Source organism: Myotis myotis, unplaced genomic scaffold (assembly GCF_014108235.1).
Source record: "Myotis myotis isolate mMyoMyo1 unplaced genomic scaffold, mMyoMyo1.p scaffold_m19_p_29, whole genome shotgun sequence".
NCBI lineage: Eukaryota > Metazoa > Chordata > Mammalia > Chiroptera > Vespertilionidae > Myotis > Myotis myotis.
Window position 1 is genome coordinate 2365130 of NW_023416334.1, and position 17870 is coordinate 2382999.

A 17870-nucleotide genomic window follows, 5' to 3' on the forward strand; every position below is an offset into this window, starting at 1 on the left:
CCTCCCCAGTCACCCAAGCTGGGCACTGCAGGTATACCTCTGTGTGGGCTGTGTGCACTGTCCTGTTGTTGTTGAGCCTTGATTGCTGTTGGCGTCACTGGAAGGAATTGACCCTCAGGCTGATCAGCTGCGAGGACTGGCTGTGACTACAGTGAAGGAGATGCTGTACAGGGGCCAACCCTACAGAACAGGACTTGCTTCAGTGGGTCTTGGGTGCTTGTCAAGTCTGCCTCTTCGGTGTGTTGCTTGTGGAGGCGGTAGGGTCATAATCTGGCATGGTCTGAAACTGTCCATTGAGTGCACTGGATCTGGGGCCTCCTGGGAGGTACAAGGTTAGCCTGGGACAGTATGGCACAAGCTACAAAGCAATCTGCAGATGGATGCCACTTGTGCTAGGCTTGGAAGTGCCCAGGAGAGGCCAAGCTGCACATCAAGACCAGCTGCCATTAGTGCTGGGCCTGGGGCCACTTAGTGAGAGGTATGGGGTATGCAGAGTCCAGATGCTGCTTGTTTGAGAGATTTTAGGAAAGTCCAAAGCATGAGGCAAGAGATACCATTTGTATAGAAAAGCCACTGAAAATGGCTTGGGTGTGCCCACTAGTTAGGTAAGGCAAGTCTCGGGGAGTCACCAGGGTGGGGCAAATAGTGAGCCAGGTTGATGGAGACTTAGATATGCATCCACTTGTGGGCAGCTCTGTGTGGGAAGGGCTCAGAAAAGGAACAATGGCCTTTGCCATCACTTTTGTCTGGGAGCTGCCCCTCCAGCTCTCACTCTGATGCCAGTCAACTCAGTTCCTCCCCATATGTCTCTGCTGCCTTCAAGCTTCTTCCCCAGAGCTGGAGCTTAGAGCAAGTGCATCCGAGTCAGTCTGTGCACAGGCTCCTTAAGATGAACTGCCTAGAACTCCAGCTGCCTCTGTCTCATTCAGCCACAATCCCCTTAGTTTTTATAGCCTGAAGTTATGGGCACTCTTCTTCCTGGCATTGGAACCCTTGGCTATGAGGTCTGGTGTGGGGGCTGGGACCCCTCGTTCTTCAAGGGGACCTGCACAGCCAAGATATCCCTCCTGATTTTTACCTGCCACACATGTTATGGGACCAGACATTCCATGTCTCTGCCCCTCCTACTAGCCTCGATGTGGTTTCTTCTTTTTTTTAAATATATTTTATTGATTTTCTATAGAGAGGAAGGGAGAGGGATAGAGAGCCAGAAACATTGATGAGAGAGAAACATTGATCAGCTGCCTCCTGCACACCCCCCACTGGGGATACGCCCGCAACCAAGGTATATGCCCTTGACTGGAATCGAACCCGGGACCCTTCAGTCCCCAGGCTGATGCTCTATCCACTGAGCCAAACTGGTCAGGGCTGGTTTCTTCTTTATATCCTTAGTTATAGGACTTCTGTACAGCTTGATTTCAGGTGATTCTAAAGTACAGTTGTTCTGCAGTTTAGTAGTAATTTTGATGAGGTTATGAGTACCGCATTTACCTATGCTGCTGTCTTGTCTGGAATCCCCATCATGTTTAAAAGAAAAGCCTGTGGACAAAAGGGTCCCAGGTTCAATTCCAGTTAAGGGCATGTACCTTGGTTGGCAGGCTCCTTCCCAGCCCAGGTGCGTGCAAGAGGCAACCAATTGGTGTGTTTCTCTCACATCGCTGTTTCTCTGTCTTTCCTTCTCTCTTCCACTCTCTCTAAAAGATCAATGGAAAAATATCCTTGGGTGAAAACTAACAAAAAAAGATTAAGAATACTAGCTTACCTTGGAGAACCATGTAGATTTGTGCCAGAGCTGGCAGTAGATGTAAGATTCTGCTCCATGCGCTGATAATTCCTTATCTGAGTAGGAACTGGAATTGGTGCTGTTTCACTGTGAGGTGACACAGTAGGCGGACACTGTCTGTAACCATAAGTTATTAAAAAAGAAAGAAATCCAAGTAAGACCCATTGGTAATATTTAGAGAAAAATTCTAGAAGAAGCAAAATGATCAGTTCTGCATGTAAATAAGAAATGATGATCTTATAAAAATATATAAAGCAAAAAAATTTCATTTGTCATTAAAAGAACTCTCCTGGCATTCATATGCATATTTAAGACTAAGATTTATAACAAGAACTGGAAAAACATTCCTCTACAATAAGAAAATTAAGTTGGCAAAACTTAGTTTCATCTGCTCACATTCTGCTATTCATTACTATATGAGAGAAAAATATAATTCTAGGAAAATATGTTGGTAAATGAACAGGAAGTTCAAGATCAAAGATGACTGGAATGTTTACAAAAGTTATGAATGCAGTAAGCATTCCCAAGGAACTCTTGACTTTTATGAAGACTAAAAATAAACTGTGCAATTCTCAAAGCATAGAACTGATCTGAAGTCCATTTTAAATGTTAGGATTTGATTTCTTAATAGCCTCTTTCATTGATTTTCATAAATTCAGAAATAGTATGCCCTTAGATGACTTTCAATTCAATTTACAACATAATATAGGGCCTTAAGATAGATGACTTACTTCATTCTTTGCCCTTCTATAATTCTAAAAAATACACAAAAATCTCCCACTTTTCCCCAATTATAACATTACAGATGTAAGAGATTGTATAGTTATCTAAGCAAAACAAAGACTATCGTCTAGCTTCATGTTAGAACTTTTTAAACCATTAGGAGTATTTCCTATCTAAATCAAAAGAAAATTTCATCAGTAGAAGAGATGTTAGTTGCTTTCCCAATATCCATTTACCTACTATTTCTTACTATCAGAACTCAAATATTATGGAAGGTATGATGTGCCCAGTTAAGTCACCTCAAGTCAAGTCTCTTGTGCCCAACTCAAGTCAAGTCTCTGTCCATCATCATTTATTCCCCCTCTCCTACCCCTCCCTACACCCCTTCTCCCTCTGGTAATCACCATAACTGTTGTCTCCATCTATGAGGTGTGGGGGTTTTTTTCTTGCTTAATCCCTTTGCTATTTTCACCCAGTCATCCAACTCCCTTCCCTCTGACAGCTGCCATCTGACATTATGACATATCCCAGACTTCTTTGCAGCCATGAGTAGTCAATATGTCTTTCTTGGCGGAAGTCTTTTATCTATTCTTCCTCCTACCTGGAATGTGGGTAGGCTTACTGAAGTTTCAGCAGCTAACCTGGAACCATGAAGGAAAGGCCAGAAGAACTGCAGAAAAGGTCCTTGAGCCACAGAAACGAAGGCAACAACTATTTACCTTGACTTCTAATCATGCAAGAAAACAAAACCTTTAGTGTTCAACTACACTACAGTCAGGACCCTGTTGTTTACAATCAAGTGGAATTCCTTATTGATACACCATCCAGTGTGTTTCTATAAGCTCTCCCTATTTTTCACTTACCTAATTCTATTAAGTATCTTTTAAATACAATGACTTAGTCGTAAAGTATGAGAATGTAATGTGAATGAACAAATACCATCTTTCTACGGTCCCAATTTAGTAAGTACCAGTACTCAAAGAGTTGGTGAAGCAAGTACATCTAGGTTTTTTGTTTTTTTAAAAGATTGTTTGTTGAGGTTAAAGTGGTTCATAAATTAGTTTTAGGTGGACAATTCTATTAATACATTATCTGTATATTGTATTGTGCTTACCACCTCAAGTCAAGTCTCTGTCCATCATCATTTATTCCCCCTCTCCTACTCCTCCCTACACCCCTTCTCCCTCTGGTAATCACCATAACTGTTGTCTCCATCTATGAGGTGTGGGGTTTTTTTTCTTGCTTAATCCCTTTGCTATTTTCACCCAGTCATCCAACTCCCTTCCCTCTGACAGCTGCCATCTACAGATTTCTGTATCTATGAGTCTGTTTCTATTTTGTTTATTGTGTTCATTAGATTCCACATGTAAGTGAAATCACATGGTATTTTGTCTTTCCCTGACTGATTTATTTCACTGAGCGTAATACTCTCCAGGTCCACCCATGCTGTCACAGAAGGTAATATTTCCTTATTCCCCCCCCTTTTTTTTTTTATATCCAAGTAGTATTCCATTTCATACATGCACCACAGTTTCTTAATCCAATCATCTATTGATCGGCACTTAGGTTGCTTTCAAATCTTGGCAACTGTAAACAGTGCTGCAAAAAGTATAGGGGTGCATATATTCTTTCAAATCAGTGTTTCAGGTCTCGTCTGATATATTTTCAGAAGTGGAACTGCTGGATCAAGAAGTTCCATTTTTAATTTTCTGAGATAACTCCATACTATTTCCACAGTGACTGCACCAGTCTGTGTTCTCACTAACAGGGTTCCATTTTTCCGCATCCTTGCCAACATTTGTTATTTGTTGACTTGATGACAGCCATTCTGACAGGTATGAGTTGACACCTCACTGTGCTTTTAATTTGCATTTCTCTGATGATGAGTGATACAGGCATCTTTTCATTGGATATTTTTTAACCTATACATTGTCAGGTTCTAATATCTTCCTGCTAATCACCAAAGGGAAATTAAAAACACAGATAGAGAGAATTAAGATGGCGGCATAGGTTAACGCCAGAGTTTGCTGCCTTGAACAACTACTTCAAAAGTGAAACTAAAAAACGGAACGGACATCACCCAGAACCACAGGAACGCTGGCTGAGTGGAAGTCCTACAACTAGGAGGAAAGAGAAACGCATACGGACACTCAGAGGAGGTGCAGTGCTGAAGTCAAATTCTGAGAAACTTTGCAGGCCAGAAGGGAGTGGCAAGAAATATTCAAAGTGATGAATATCAAGAACCTACAACCAAGATTACTTTATCCAACAAAGCTATCATTCAGAATTGAAGGTCAGATAAAGAGCTTCACAGATAAGGAAAAGCTAAAGGAGTTCATCACCACCAAACCAGGATTATATGAAATGCTGAAAGGTATCCTTTAAGAAGAGCAAGAGGAAGAAAAAGGTAAAGATACAAATTATGAACAACAAATATGCATCTATCAACAAGTGAATCTAAGAATCAAGTGAATAAATAATCTGATGAACAGAATGAACTGGTGATTATAATAGAATCAGGGACATAGAAAGGGAATGGACTGACTATTCTTGGGAGGGAAAGGGATGTGGGAGATTCGGGAAGAGACTGGACAAAAATCGTGCACCTATGGATGAGGACAGTGGGTGGGGAGTAAGGGCGGAGGGTGGGGCGGGAACTGGGAGAAGGAGAGTTATGGGGGGGAAAAAAGAGGAACAAATGTAATAATCTGAACAATAAAGATTTAATAAAAAACACACACACAAAAAAAACCCACGGATAAAAATGCCCTAAGAAGTAAACTTAGCAACCTTGTAACTCAAGGCACTCCTCTCGGAGAATCACAAGCAACCAGCTAGCTGCTCTTATACCTCTGGTGCCTCCCCTGCCCAGAACATCAGGAGATGAACAGCCACGGCAGGTGTTCTGTAAATGTCCCAGTTACTGAACAGGAGCTTTGAGCAGGCTACCCAAGGATCTTCATGAGAGCGTCAAGGGACTTAGTGAGACTTTCAAGGATCTCAGTGAGAATGTCAAAGACATGAAAAAGGACCAGTCAGAAATTAAGCATACACTAACTGAAAGAATAATTTACAGGGATTCAACAGTAGAGTAGAGGATTCCTGGAATCAAATCAATGATTTGGAATATGAGGAAGCAAAAAACACCCAATCAGAAGAGCAAAAAGAAAAAAGAATATAAAAATATGAAGATAGTGTAAGGAGCCTCTGGGACAATTTCAAGCATACCAACATTAGCATTATGGGGGTGCCAGAAGAAGAGAGCGAGCAAGATATAGAAACCTATTTGAAGAAATAATGACAGCCCTGGCCGGTTTTGCTCAGTGTATAGAGCATTGGCAGGCAGATAGAAGGGTCCCGGGTTCGATTCCAGTCAAGGGCACATGCCTGGGTTGCAGGCTCAATCCCTAGTGGGGGGCATGCAGGAGGCAGCTGATCAATGATTCTCTCTCATCATTTATGTTTCTATCTTTCTCTTCTGTGGGAAACCACCTATTGTCTTCACTAGCAGAGAGGTGTAGACAGAGAATCCGGAAGGCTGGTGACCTTTGAAGCCCTAGCAAAGGTCAGAGCTGTGCACCACCTCTGTTAATCCAGATAATGGTAGCTGAAGCAACCTCCCCACCTTTAATCATGTAAATCCTTATTGATAAGAATAGTCTATGTGTCACTGGAACATCCCTGCCTAAGGGCTATACTATGGGTGGATCCCAAACCAAATAAAAGCTTGGTGAGGCCTGAGCACCAGTGGAAGTCTTTCCTCTTGAGTTGGACTTACCTGCCTAGCCCCCATTATTTCCAAATTATCTCTTGTCTTTTCTCTTTCATTTGTGTTCGGCTCCTCTTCCAGATCCTGAACCCTGAACCACGTGGGACGTGGAGGGAAACATTTACAACATCTGGCACCCAACGGGAAATCTGGAAGTGAAGGTTTCGCTAGAGCGGAAAAAACGAAGTTTCACCGGCAAGGTGGGGAACAAAGAATTCACTGTAAAGGTGGGGAGATATTTCACTGCACGCAATGCCCAGGATCAACTTCAGAAGTCTGGAATCTGTAAGTAGGGTGGGAACGTTTTCTTAACCAGGCTAACGGGGCAGGATTCGGCTTTAAAAAAGTAAGAAACTTTATTATAGACTTTTGATTTGCATGCTTAAGGAGTTAAAATTTTAAGAAGGTACATTAGATCTTGAAAGTTTGCCAAAAAGTTAGTCAGAACTTGAAAAATAAAAGAAAAAAGCTCAGCAGCAGGAAAAACTGTTTTTCCATGGGGAACACAATATTGCGTTTGCTAGAGCCTTTTAGAGAGGCTGAGGAGGAGCCTCCTCACCTGGTTCCCTCCGCTCCTCCTAGAGAGGAGCAGGAAGAAAAATTGGAGGAATGGCCTTCATGGCCCCCTCCACCTCCACGTCCTAATCCTGAAATGATTAATTTGCCGTTAATAGAATCACCTGTGCAAAAAGCCATCGGAGAAGGATTGAAGGACACGCCGGTGGAAGAAGGGCTTGCTTTTCCTATCATACAGATAGCTGACCCACAGCTCCCGAATCAGATAACAAGACACCATGAAAAAATTGACTTTAAAATGATAAAGGCCTTACGTGTAAGTGTAGTTCAAAATGGTCCAACTGCTCCTTTTACAGGAGAAATTATGAATAATATTTCTGAAGCATTCTTAATTCCTCATGATTGGTATTCGCTAGCTCGTGCAACTCTGGATGGGGGAGATTATTTACTATGGAAGGGAGAATTTTTGGAGAAATGCCAGGAGCAAACCCATACAAACCGTGGGCTGAATGTTCAAATAACTTATGAAATGCTAGCAGGACTGGGACAATATAATGACGTGCAGAATCAGTTAAATTATGTGCAACTGGCATATGAGCAAATTAGAGTTTGTGGAAGGAAAGCCTGGTGGGCTTTACCAGCAAAAGGGGACTCTGAGGGAGTTTTTAGTAAATGTATGCAGGGGCCTTTAGAATCATTTTCTGATTTTGTGGCTCGTCTCACTCAAGTAGTGAGACATTTTAATTCAGCAATTATGAAAATTAATTCAGCTTATGAAAGCGCCAATGATGATTGTAAGAAATGCCTGATGCCTCTGAGAAAAGGTAGTACCATTACAGAAATGATTTGAGCATGTCAGAATGTGGGGTCAGGCACTTTCAAGCAAATTTACTCGCCGCTGCTGTAACCGTAAAAAATAAAAGGTGTTATAACTGTGGAAAAACAGGACATTTTAAAAAAGAATGTAGGCAACTAAGAAGGACACAAGGTGACACTCTAGGGAAAGTCTGAACATCCCGCCTCCTGAGCTGATCAACACAGATCCAACCTCTCAGTGTCCTAGGTGCCAGAAGGGCTACCATTGGGCCAGCCATTGTAAATCAAGATTCCATAAAAATGGGCAGCCGTTAGATCAAAAACACAGGGTATGGCCGACTGCAGGGAAACGGCCAGCAGGGCTAGCCCCAGTCCCGTCATTAAAAGGGGAGATCTGCCCTGCAAAGCCCACAGTGGACTCTCTGATCCGGGCCACTCCTAGATCTTAACAGTATTATAGCGGTCACTTTGACCCCCGATATGGCTCGGCAAGCTGTTCCTACAGGAATCTGAGGACCTGTGCCACCAGGAACTTTAGGATTAATTTTAGGGAGGAGTGGAAACACCCTGAAAGGATTCAGGCGATATCCTCAGCCCAAGTAGCACGGGTACAGCCTGAATTGCCTTTATTGGGACAGATTAACCATACTGCAAATAGTCCCATTGGAGTCATCTTCCAAAATAAAGTCTCTCCCACTATTATTGAATGGGTCCACCTAGGGCAGGGGTGGGCAAACTTTTTGACTCGAGGGCCACAATGGGTTCTTAAACTGGACCGGAGGGCTGGAACAAAAGCATGGATGGAGTGTTTGTGTGAACTAATATAAATTCAAAGTAAGCATCATTACATAAAAGGGTACGGTCTTTTTTTTCAATAGTTTTATTCATTTCAAACGGGCCGGATCCGGCCCGCAGGCCGTAGTTTGCCCACAGCTGACCTAGGGCATCAGTCCTCTAAAACTGCTGTTACTTATGTAGAACTGATGGCTCAATTGATATCTCAGCTTAGAAAGCGTTGCAGGCAGCTTAGAGGAGAAGAACCAAAATGCATCTATCTTCCCCTCACTGGGAAGCAATTAGAAATGTTATTTCAGACTGATATAAATTGGCAAACTGGGTTAAGTGGATATTCAGGGGAACTTAACTGTCACCTAATAAAAGATAAAGTACTACAATTTTTATATTATACCCCCATTATTATACCAAAAAATACTAGGCAGGAACCTATCCTTGGAGCATTAACTGTTTTTACTGACGGGTCATCTAATGGGAAAGCCACCTATCATACAATGAATTCTGACCAAGTCATACTGACCAGTCATACTTCTGTGCAAAGAATTGAATTAGAAGCTATTAAGGCTGCATTGCAAGATTTCCAACAGCCTGTTAACATAATTTCTGATTCCTCTTATGTTTTTGGCCTAGTAGGTAGAATTGAAACTGCCCGGTTGAAATGGCTTAGTGACCAAAGTTTATTCTTTTTTTTTTTTTTTTTTTTTTTTAATTAACTCTTTATTGTTCAGATTATTACATTTGTTCCTCTTTTTTTCCCCCCCCATAACTCCCCTCCTCCCAGTTCCCGCCACACCCTCCGCCCTCACTCCCCACCCACTGTCCTCATCCATAGGTGCACGATTTTTGTCCAGTCTCTTCCCGCATCTCCCACACCCCTTTCCCCCCCAGGAATAGTCAGTCCATTCCCTTTCTATGTCCCTGATTCTATTATAATCAACAGTTCATTCTGTTCATCAGATTATTTATTCACTTGATTCTTAGATTCACTTGTTGATAGATGCATATTTGTTGTTCATAATTTGTATCTTTACCTTTTTCTTCCTCTTCCTCTTCTTAAAGGATACCTTTCAGCATTTCATATAATCCTGGTTTGGTGGTGATGAACTCCTTTAGCTTTTCCTTATCTGTGAAGCTCTTTATCTGACCTTCAATTCTGAATGATAGCTTTGCTGGATAAAGTAATCTTGGTTGTAGGTTCTTGGTATTCATCACTTTGAATATTTCTTGCCACTCCCTTCTGGCCTGCAAAGTTTCTCTTGAGAAATCAGCTGACAGTCGTATGGGTATTCCCTTGTAGGTAACTGAGTTTCTTTCTCTTGCTGTTTTTAAGATTCTCTCTTTATCTTTTGCTCTTGGCATTTTAATTATGATGTGTCTTGGTGTGGTCCTCTTTGGATTCCTTTTGTTTGGTGTTCTCCGAGCTTCTTGGACCTGTAAGTCCATTTCTTTCACCAGGTGGGGGAAGTTTTCTGTCATTATTTCTTCAAATAGGTTTTCAATATCTTGCTCTCTCTCATCTTCTGGCACCCCTATAATTCTGATGTTGGTACGCTTGAAGCTGTCCCAGAGGCTCCTTACACTATCCTCGCATTTTTGGATTCTTTTTTCATTTTGCTTTTCCAGTTGGGTGTTTTTTGCTTCCTCGCATCTCAAATCATTGACTTGATTCTTGCGCTCCTCTGGTCTGCTGTCGGGAGTCTGTATAATATTCGTTATTTCAGTCCGTGTATGCTTAATTTCTAGTTGGTTCCCCAATATAAGATCGAGGGTCTTATTAGTTTTCTTGTAGATCTCATTAAGTTTATCGGCGGCTTCTAAACAGTTCTTGAGAGACCTTAAAAGTGTGGTTCTGAACTCTATATCTTCCATTGACAATTTTGTCCTGTTTCTTTGTCTCCGCATTTTGTTATGCTTCCTTGGTGCACCCCCTAGTGGTCTTTGTTCGAAGTCTTATAGTTAAATCTTGATTGTTGTAGCTAATTCCAGGGAGGGTTTGACCTCCAGGCCAAGTGGCTATGAGAATCAGCTGTGTCAGCAGTGAGAGAACTTCTGTCCTCTAGGGAGGTGCTAATCTGGCGTTTGCCTGAGGCTATCCGGCAAATGCCTGTGTGCAGGGCTTGGTCGGGGCGGGTCGCACAGGATCAACAGGGTGGGCCGGAGAGAGCAGTTATGGCGGCTCTCAGTCCTGTCCCCAGGGGCTCTGCCTCTCTGAGTCCCAGCACCCGCTACAAAGCTGGGAGAGAAAGCTGCACTCGCTCTGACCGAAGCCAGACAGTCCCGCTTCTCCCGTTTGAGTCAGGGTCCCTAAAGACTCGCCCGGATCTGGAGTTCAGAGTCTGCGACTCCCTCCCGATTGAAAACGCCAACAGCGCCCTCCGCCGCCAGCCCGCTCCGCGCACTCCGCACCTCAGAATTTGACTTCAGCACTGCGCCTCCTCTGAGTGTCCGTATGCGTTTCTCTTTCCTCCTAGTTGTAGGACTTCCACTCAGCCAGCGTTCCTGTGGTTCTGGGTGATGTCCCTTCCGTTTTTTGGTTTCACTTTTGAAGTAGTTGTTCAGAGCAGCAAACTCCGGCGTTAACCTATGCCGCCATCTTGGTTCTCCCTCCCAAAGTTTATTCTTACTATTTAAACAAGTTCAGCAGATTGTGCAGCAGAGACAATACCCTTTTTATATCACTCACATCAGGGCTCACAGTGTATTACCTGGCCCATTAACTAAAGAAAATGCACATGCTGATCAATTGGTTGCTTTATTAAAAGAGGCCTCAGAGTCTCATCAGCTTTTACATCAGCCTGCCAGAATGTTGTCCAAACAATTCTCAATCTCTCAACAGCAGGCAAAACAGATTATCAAGGAATGTCCCACTTGCATGTTACATCTACCTCAAGGGCCTAACACAGGAGTCAACCCTAGAGGTTTGCTAAGGGACCATATCTGGCAAATGGATGTAACACATTATACTCCTTTTGGATGTCTTGGGGCATTGCATGTCTCTGTAGATACCTTTTCAAAAGTACTATGGGCTACTGCATCTACAGGAGAAATGGCAAAACAGGTTATTAATCATTGCCTAGCTGCTTTTGCCGTCATGGGCATTCCAAAAATTATTAAAACTGATAATGGGCCTGCTTATACAAGCTGTCAATTCCAGGAATTTTGTAAAAGGTGGAAAATTCAGTACATTACAGGAATACCATATAATTCCCAAGGACAGGCCATTATTGAACGACAGCATCAGCGGCTAAAATCCCAACTTGAAAACAAAAAGAATGGATGATGGAGAAATCACCTATGGGTAGGCTGCACCAAGCCTCAATTACTTTAAATTTTTTCACTTGTGATGCTGATAGAAAGACACCTATGGAGCTACACTGGTGTCAGAATAAAACAAAAGAAAATGGTCTAGTTAAATGGAAGAATCCCAAATCTGGTTTATGGAAGGGACCTGATCCATTATTAACCTTTGGCAGAGGGTATGCTTGTATATTCCCAGAGAATTTTTCCAAACCCGTGTGGATTCCTGCTAGAAATATTAAACTGCAACAGGGATCAAAGAGAGAAACTAGCCAGACTAATGAGGACCTCGTGCCTGGAGCCACACCATGCAGCTGCAGACAATCAATTACCTCAGCCACAGAGAGCAGCGACTCCAAGCAGTCCACTGAAGATGAGGAGCAGGAGGAGGACGAACCGGACAACAAACAGCCCAGAGACCACCTGGGGCATGGTAAAAAAGATGGTACAGGCACCTGACACCTGAGAACGTCTTTCCTGCCATGCTAGCAGTAATCATCTGTACGGTAATATTACCTAGGGAAACTTCCCCCAAAGCAAGATGTGGGGAAGGGAAGAAGGGAGTACATGGCGATCCAATATGGGTGCCTCCTCCCCAAGTATTCTAATTTAAAGTCTCCTTCTCGAATTTGAAAAGTTTTACAAAATTTAGAGATGCATCTGGGATTTTTGTACTCATAAAGAGAGAAACTGGCTGAAGACAAAATGCGTGCACAGTCCAATTTTGGATTTTAATAAAGTCTTGAGGTAGGCTTAAATCTCTCTTTGTGATGGTATAAAATAAAACCCAAGACTAATAATTTCAAGTCAATGGCAGCCCAAGGCTTTGGGAATTTGCTAAATTGAATTAGATATCCTGAAATAACAAAATGCTAAAAATTGCTAAATAATCTAAATTTACCTCATGAAAAATTTAGAAGACAGAATTGAATATAATCTTTAAATCTTATACACATATATATTTGATGGTCTTTCAAGTTGGATTTCAAAACTATAACCAAAGAATGACTTTGAGGCATTTCACGGGCCCTGAAATGTTTTCAAAAGTTTATTCTCTCTTTTTAAAGGATTTTTTAACCAAATTTAATGACTTTTGACTTGAAATACATGACATTGCGGCACTATCAGTCAACATCCAAGAAGTAACCCTGTAGGTTACTTGGTGTAAAAGAAAAATATTTTTCTTTTTTAAACTGAAATTCTCCAAAGTGTAACCCAGCTGTGAGAGGACAAGGATATTGATTGGAAATTACTCTGCAAGAAAATAATAGGAAGAGGTTTTGCCTTCAAACATCTGGAGGACTGTAATTAAATGTACTAGGTTTAATATTGAAAGGTAAATAATTTGGGTTTTTGCCTCCCTGAATATAACAACTGTAAAGTTACTGAAAGACTAATTGAAGAAATTTAATTAATGTCATTTCCAGCTTAAAATTGAATTGCCATGGTCTAGAGCAAAGAATACCCTTACATGATATTATTCTACAATGTACATTTATCCCAAACAAACTTACAAACTAATTCTTTGAATGTTTGGCAGCAATTTAATAAGGACATGAAAGGATTTAATCCCACTGTGTGGAAGGCCCCCTGGGAAGGCACTTGAGCATTCTATATTGACCTCTCTTGCCCTTTTTGCCAAGAGGGTCCCTCTTCTCACAATCCAATTGCCTTCAGCTGTTGCCTGAGCTCTCTGTTCATGCTGAGGTTGAAGGCGTGAGCTGGGCCCTCCCTGAAGAACCTGGGTTCCCTAAGATCAATCAGTTACGGGGCATGGAGGCCACAGGGGCATAGGTTACCAAGGAGACAAAACTGAACCTCACATCACCCTGCTTGGCCCTGGAGGATGGCTGGTTAGCCAGAGACGGGTAAGATTCCTCAGGGAAGGAACAACCTAAGACAGGCACAGTCGCAGAGGGGCCATCAGGAGAGAACTTGGGGGTCAACAGAGGTGAGGCACAGATCCTCACCCCCCCAACTATGCAGGGGCTTGAACACTCGCCCCTTCTGAAGGAGGTCTCCTGCCCCCATGGCTGCTTCCCGCTTCCCATGCCCAGCTCAGATCCAGACCCAGATAACAGAAAGAGACTTGGCCCAGCTCAGATCTGGACTCAAACAACAGAGACTTGGCTGACAGCAGCTACCCTATATCTAAATCCAGCCTAACACCAGGAACCCTCAGGACCTTCCCAAGGATGCAAAATAATCCTTTCCATTAATATTTACAGTGTAAACTAAGATTGTTGTTAGAGTATTAAATTTGACAAAAAAAAAAAATTTGACAGTAAAATAGTAGTCAAGTTTTCAGACTAGTTAAAATTGGCTCAAGAAGTATTAATGAAAATTTTCATTTCATGATAAAATCACTTTACATGCAATGAACCTAAAGCAGTCATATTTTTGTGTAAAAAATTAAAATTTAAAGTTATCTAGACTGCATTATAAAAATTTTCCAAAAATCTCCTAATAATTAAATCAAAAAAGGGGGGATAGTGGAATAATACCATGTAAGGGAAAATATCCTGTAACTAAATTACATCTAGAAAAAAAATTTTTCATTTGTAATGCTAACAGCAAGACACCCATGAAAAACATACGTGCTGTCAAAATAAGCCAAAGGAAAATCATTTGAGCAAATATAAAAAGGACCCCAAGTAAAATTTCCTTTATTAACCTTTGGTCGAGAATACGTTTGTATATTTTCAGAAAACAACTCCAAGACCATGTGGATTCCTGCAACAGAGAGGAATTATCAGGAATGCTCCAGCCATGAGGACAAGAGAAAAACAATCCAGAGATGGAAGACGCTGACGACGCTTTGCCATGCTAGCAGTCAAGCAGCTGTGCGTCGCTGCAGTTTGCCCAGAATCAAACCAGAGAAGGTCGGACCTGCATTGCCACCATTTGTCCACCATCCAGAACTGAAATATCATTGCTGACATATACACATAAGGAACTGTCAGACATTGAAACTTGGACTCAGAACTGTTGGACATTGAATTTGGGACTTAAACAATTTTGTTCTTATATGTTTATTTCTGGTCTACAAATACAAGATTTTTAAGGAAAAAAGAAGGGGGAGATGTGGAAAACCACCTATTGTCTTCACTAGCAGAGAGGTGTAGACAAAGAACCCGGAAGGCTGGTGACCTTTAAAACCCTAGCAAAGGTCAGAGCTGTGCACCACCTCTGTTAATCCAGATAATGGTAGCTGAAGCAACCTCCCCACCTTTAATCATGTAAATCCTTATTGATAAGAATAGTCTATGTGTCACTGGAACATCCCTGCCTAAGGGCTATACTATGGGTGGATCCCAAACCAAATAAAAGCTTGGTGAGGCCTGAGCACCAGTGGAAGTCTTTCCTCTTGAGTTGGACTTACCTGCCTAGCCCCCATTATTTCCAAATTATCTCTTGTCTTTTCTCTTTCATTTGTGTTCGGCTCCTCTTCCAGATCCTGAACCCTGAACCACGTGGGACATGTAGGGAAACATTTACCACACTCTCCCTCTCCCTTCCTCTCTGAAATCAATAAAAATATATTTAAAAAAGAAAAAGAAATTTTCTTCCCCTACCTGGATAGAGAAATACACTTACAAGTCCAGGAAACAGAGTCCCAAACAAGAGAAACACAAAGAGGCCCACACCAAGACACATCATATTTAAAATGCCAACGGTTAAAGACCAAGAGAGAATCTTAAAAGCAGCAAGAGAAAAAGCAGTTACCTATAAGGGAGCGCCCATACGGCTGTCAGAAACTTTGCAGGCCAGAAAGAAGTGGCAAGAAATATTCAAAGTGATGAAAAGCAAGGACCTACAACCAGTATTACTCTACCCAGTAAAGCTCTCATTTAGATTGAAGGTCAGTTAAAGAGCTTCCCGGACAAGGAAAAGTTAAAGTTCATCACCACCAAACTAGTATTACATGAAATGTTGAAGGGTCTTCCTTAAGAGGAAGAAAAGGAAGAAGAAAAAGATTAAAAATATGAATAAAATGGCAATAAATATATATCTATCAACAAATAAATCTAAAAATCTATAAAATAAACGAACAAGGAATCAAATGAACAAAATAAACTGATGAATAAAACAGAATCAGAGGCAAGGAAGGGTGGGGGGAGAGATTAACCAAAGAACTTTATATGCATACTAGTAACCCATCGCGCGATATCCGTGCAGTAGGCCACCCGCCGCTTCCGCCAGCGTTCACAGGCGCCTGGAGGGAGCCGCACCGCTTCCGCGGAAGCCAGGAGGGACCCGCGCCGCTTCCCTGGGAGGCAGGAGGGAGCCAGGCTGCTTCTGCTTCCGCAGGAGGCGGGCCGCTGTCTCCCCTCCAGGCCTGCCTCGGAGGCTGCAGGTTGGCCCCCTGTCCCTGTCTGCTCCAGGTCCAGGGGTGCAGCCCAAGCCAGGGCACGGTGGCTCGCTGGCCCCGTCTCTGTTCCGGTCTCCCCTCCAGGCCTCACCTGTGCACGCAACCTCCTCCTGTCTGGTCCTCACCCGGCATCCTGGCCTAATTTGCAAATTTTTTTTATATATATTTATATTTATATTTATTTATATATATTTTATATATTTATATTTATATATAGAATAGATATGCATTACCAATTGACACAGAGAGTAGGGTGGTGAACACCTGGGGCAGGGTGGGAGCCATGTGGAGGGGGGAAAAGGAGGACATCTGTAATATTCTCAATAAAAAAGACTTAAAATAAATTTAAAAAACATTAACTCAAAATGGATTAAAAATCTAAACATAAGATCCAAAAGTATTAATACCTAGAAGAAAACATAGGGAAAAATTTCAAGCCTAATCATTGTATCAGGCAATGATTCTTGGATGTGGATAACAAAAAATAAATGAATGGGACTACATCAAATTTTAAAACTTCTGTGCTCAAAGGACACACCAATGGAGTAAAAAGTCAACCTATGGAATGGGATAAAATATTTGTACATTGCATATCTGATAAAGAGTTAATATCTAAAATATATAAAGAATTCCTACAACCTGACAACAAAAAATAACCTGATTAAAAAATGGGCAAAGGACATGAATAGACAATTTCACCAAAGATGATTTACAAATGGCAAACAAGTATATGAAAAGATGTTCAAAACCACTGACCATTAGAGAAATGCAAATCACAGCCACAGTGAGATACCAGTGCACACCCATTAAGGAGATGACTATTTAGGGGGGAAAAAAGTGGCTATTATCAAGGGGAAAAAATAACAAATGTTTGCAAGGATATAAAGAAATCAGAACCCTTGTACACTGTTGTAGGAATGTAAAATGGTGCATCCATTATAGAAAACTGTATGGCGTATCCTAAAAAATTAAAAATAGAATTATCATATGACCCAACAACCCCACTTTTCAGTATATATCCAAAAGAATTAAAGCAGGGTCTTTTGCCCGGCTGGCATGGCTCAGTGGTTGAATGCTAACTTATGTACCAAGAGATCATGGTATGATTCCCTGTCGGGGCACATGTCTGGGTTGTGGGCTTGATCCCCAGTGGGGGCATGCAGGAGGCAGATGATCAGTGATTCTCTCTCATCATTGAGGTTTCTCTCTCTCTCTCTCTCTCTCCCCCTTCATCTCTAAAATCAATAAAAATGTATTTTTTAAAAAGCAAGGTCTTTTAATTAACAGATATTTGCATATTCACATTCATAACAGCATTATTCACAAGAGCCAAGAGGCAGAAGCACTCCAAGTGTCCACAGACAGATGAATGGATAAGCAAATGTGCTATACACCCACAATGGAATATTACTCAGCATTAAAAAAGGAATTCTGAGACATACTACAACATGGATGACCTTGAGGACACTGTACTGACTGAACTAAACCAGTCACATAAAGACATATTGTAGTATTCTACTTATATGAGGTTATAGAAAGTAGTCAGATTAATAGAAACAGACATCGAATGGTCGTTACCAGTGCAGGATGGGGGGAATGGGGAGTGTTGATACACAGAGTTCTGGGTTTCAGTTCTGCAGGATGAAAGAGTTCTGCACAACACTAAATATTCTTTACTGAACTGTAAACTTTAAAATGGTTAAGATGGCAGATTTTATGTGTTTTATTCCACAATTATATATATATTTAAAATGATAAATTGAAAAACAAAATAAATTTTAGACTCAAGAACACACAAA

At 41.7% G+C, this 17870-nt stretch overlaps 1 protein-coding gene across 5 annotated transcripts in view; it reads right to left on the reverse strand.

The window, feature by feature from the left end:
• LOC118649389 (A-kinase anchor protein 10, mitochondrial) overlaps nucleotides 1-17870 on the reverse strand; it is a 226142-nt gene that overhangs the window by 29771 nt on the left and 178501 nt on the right. For all 5 annotated transcript variants that reach the window (XR_004965634.1, XR_004965633.1, XR_004965635.1 and 2 more), the window contains one exon: nucleotides 1763-1900. Coding sequence is in view for 2 of the 5 variants with exons in the window: in XM_036296394.1 (XP_036152287.1) it covers nucleotides 1763-1900 (138 nt within the window). In the remaining 3 variants the exon portion in view is untranslated. The remainder of the gene's footprint in view (nucleotides 1-1762; nucleotides 1901-17870) is intronic.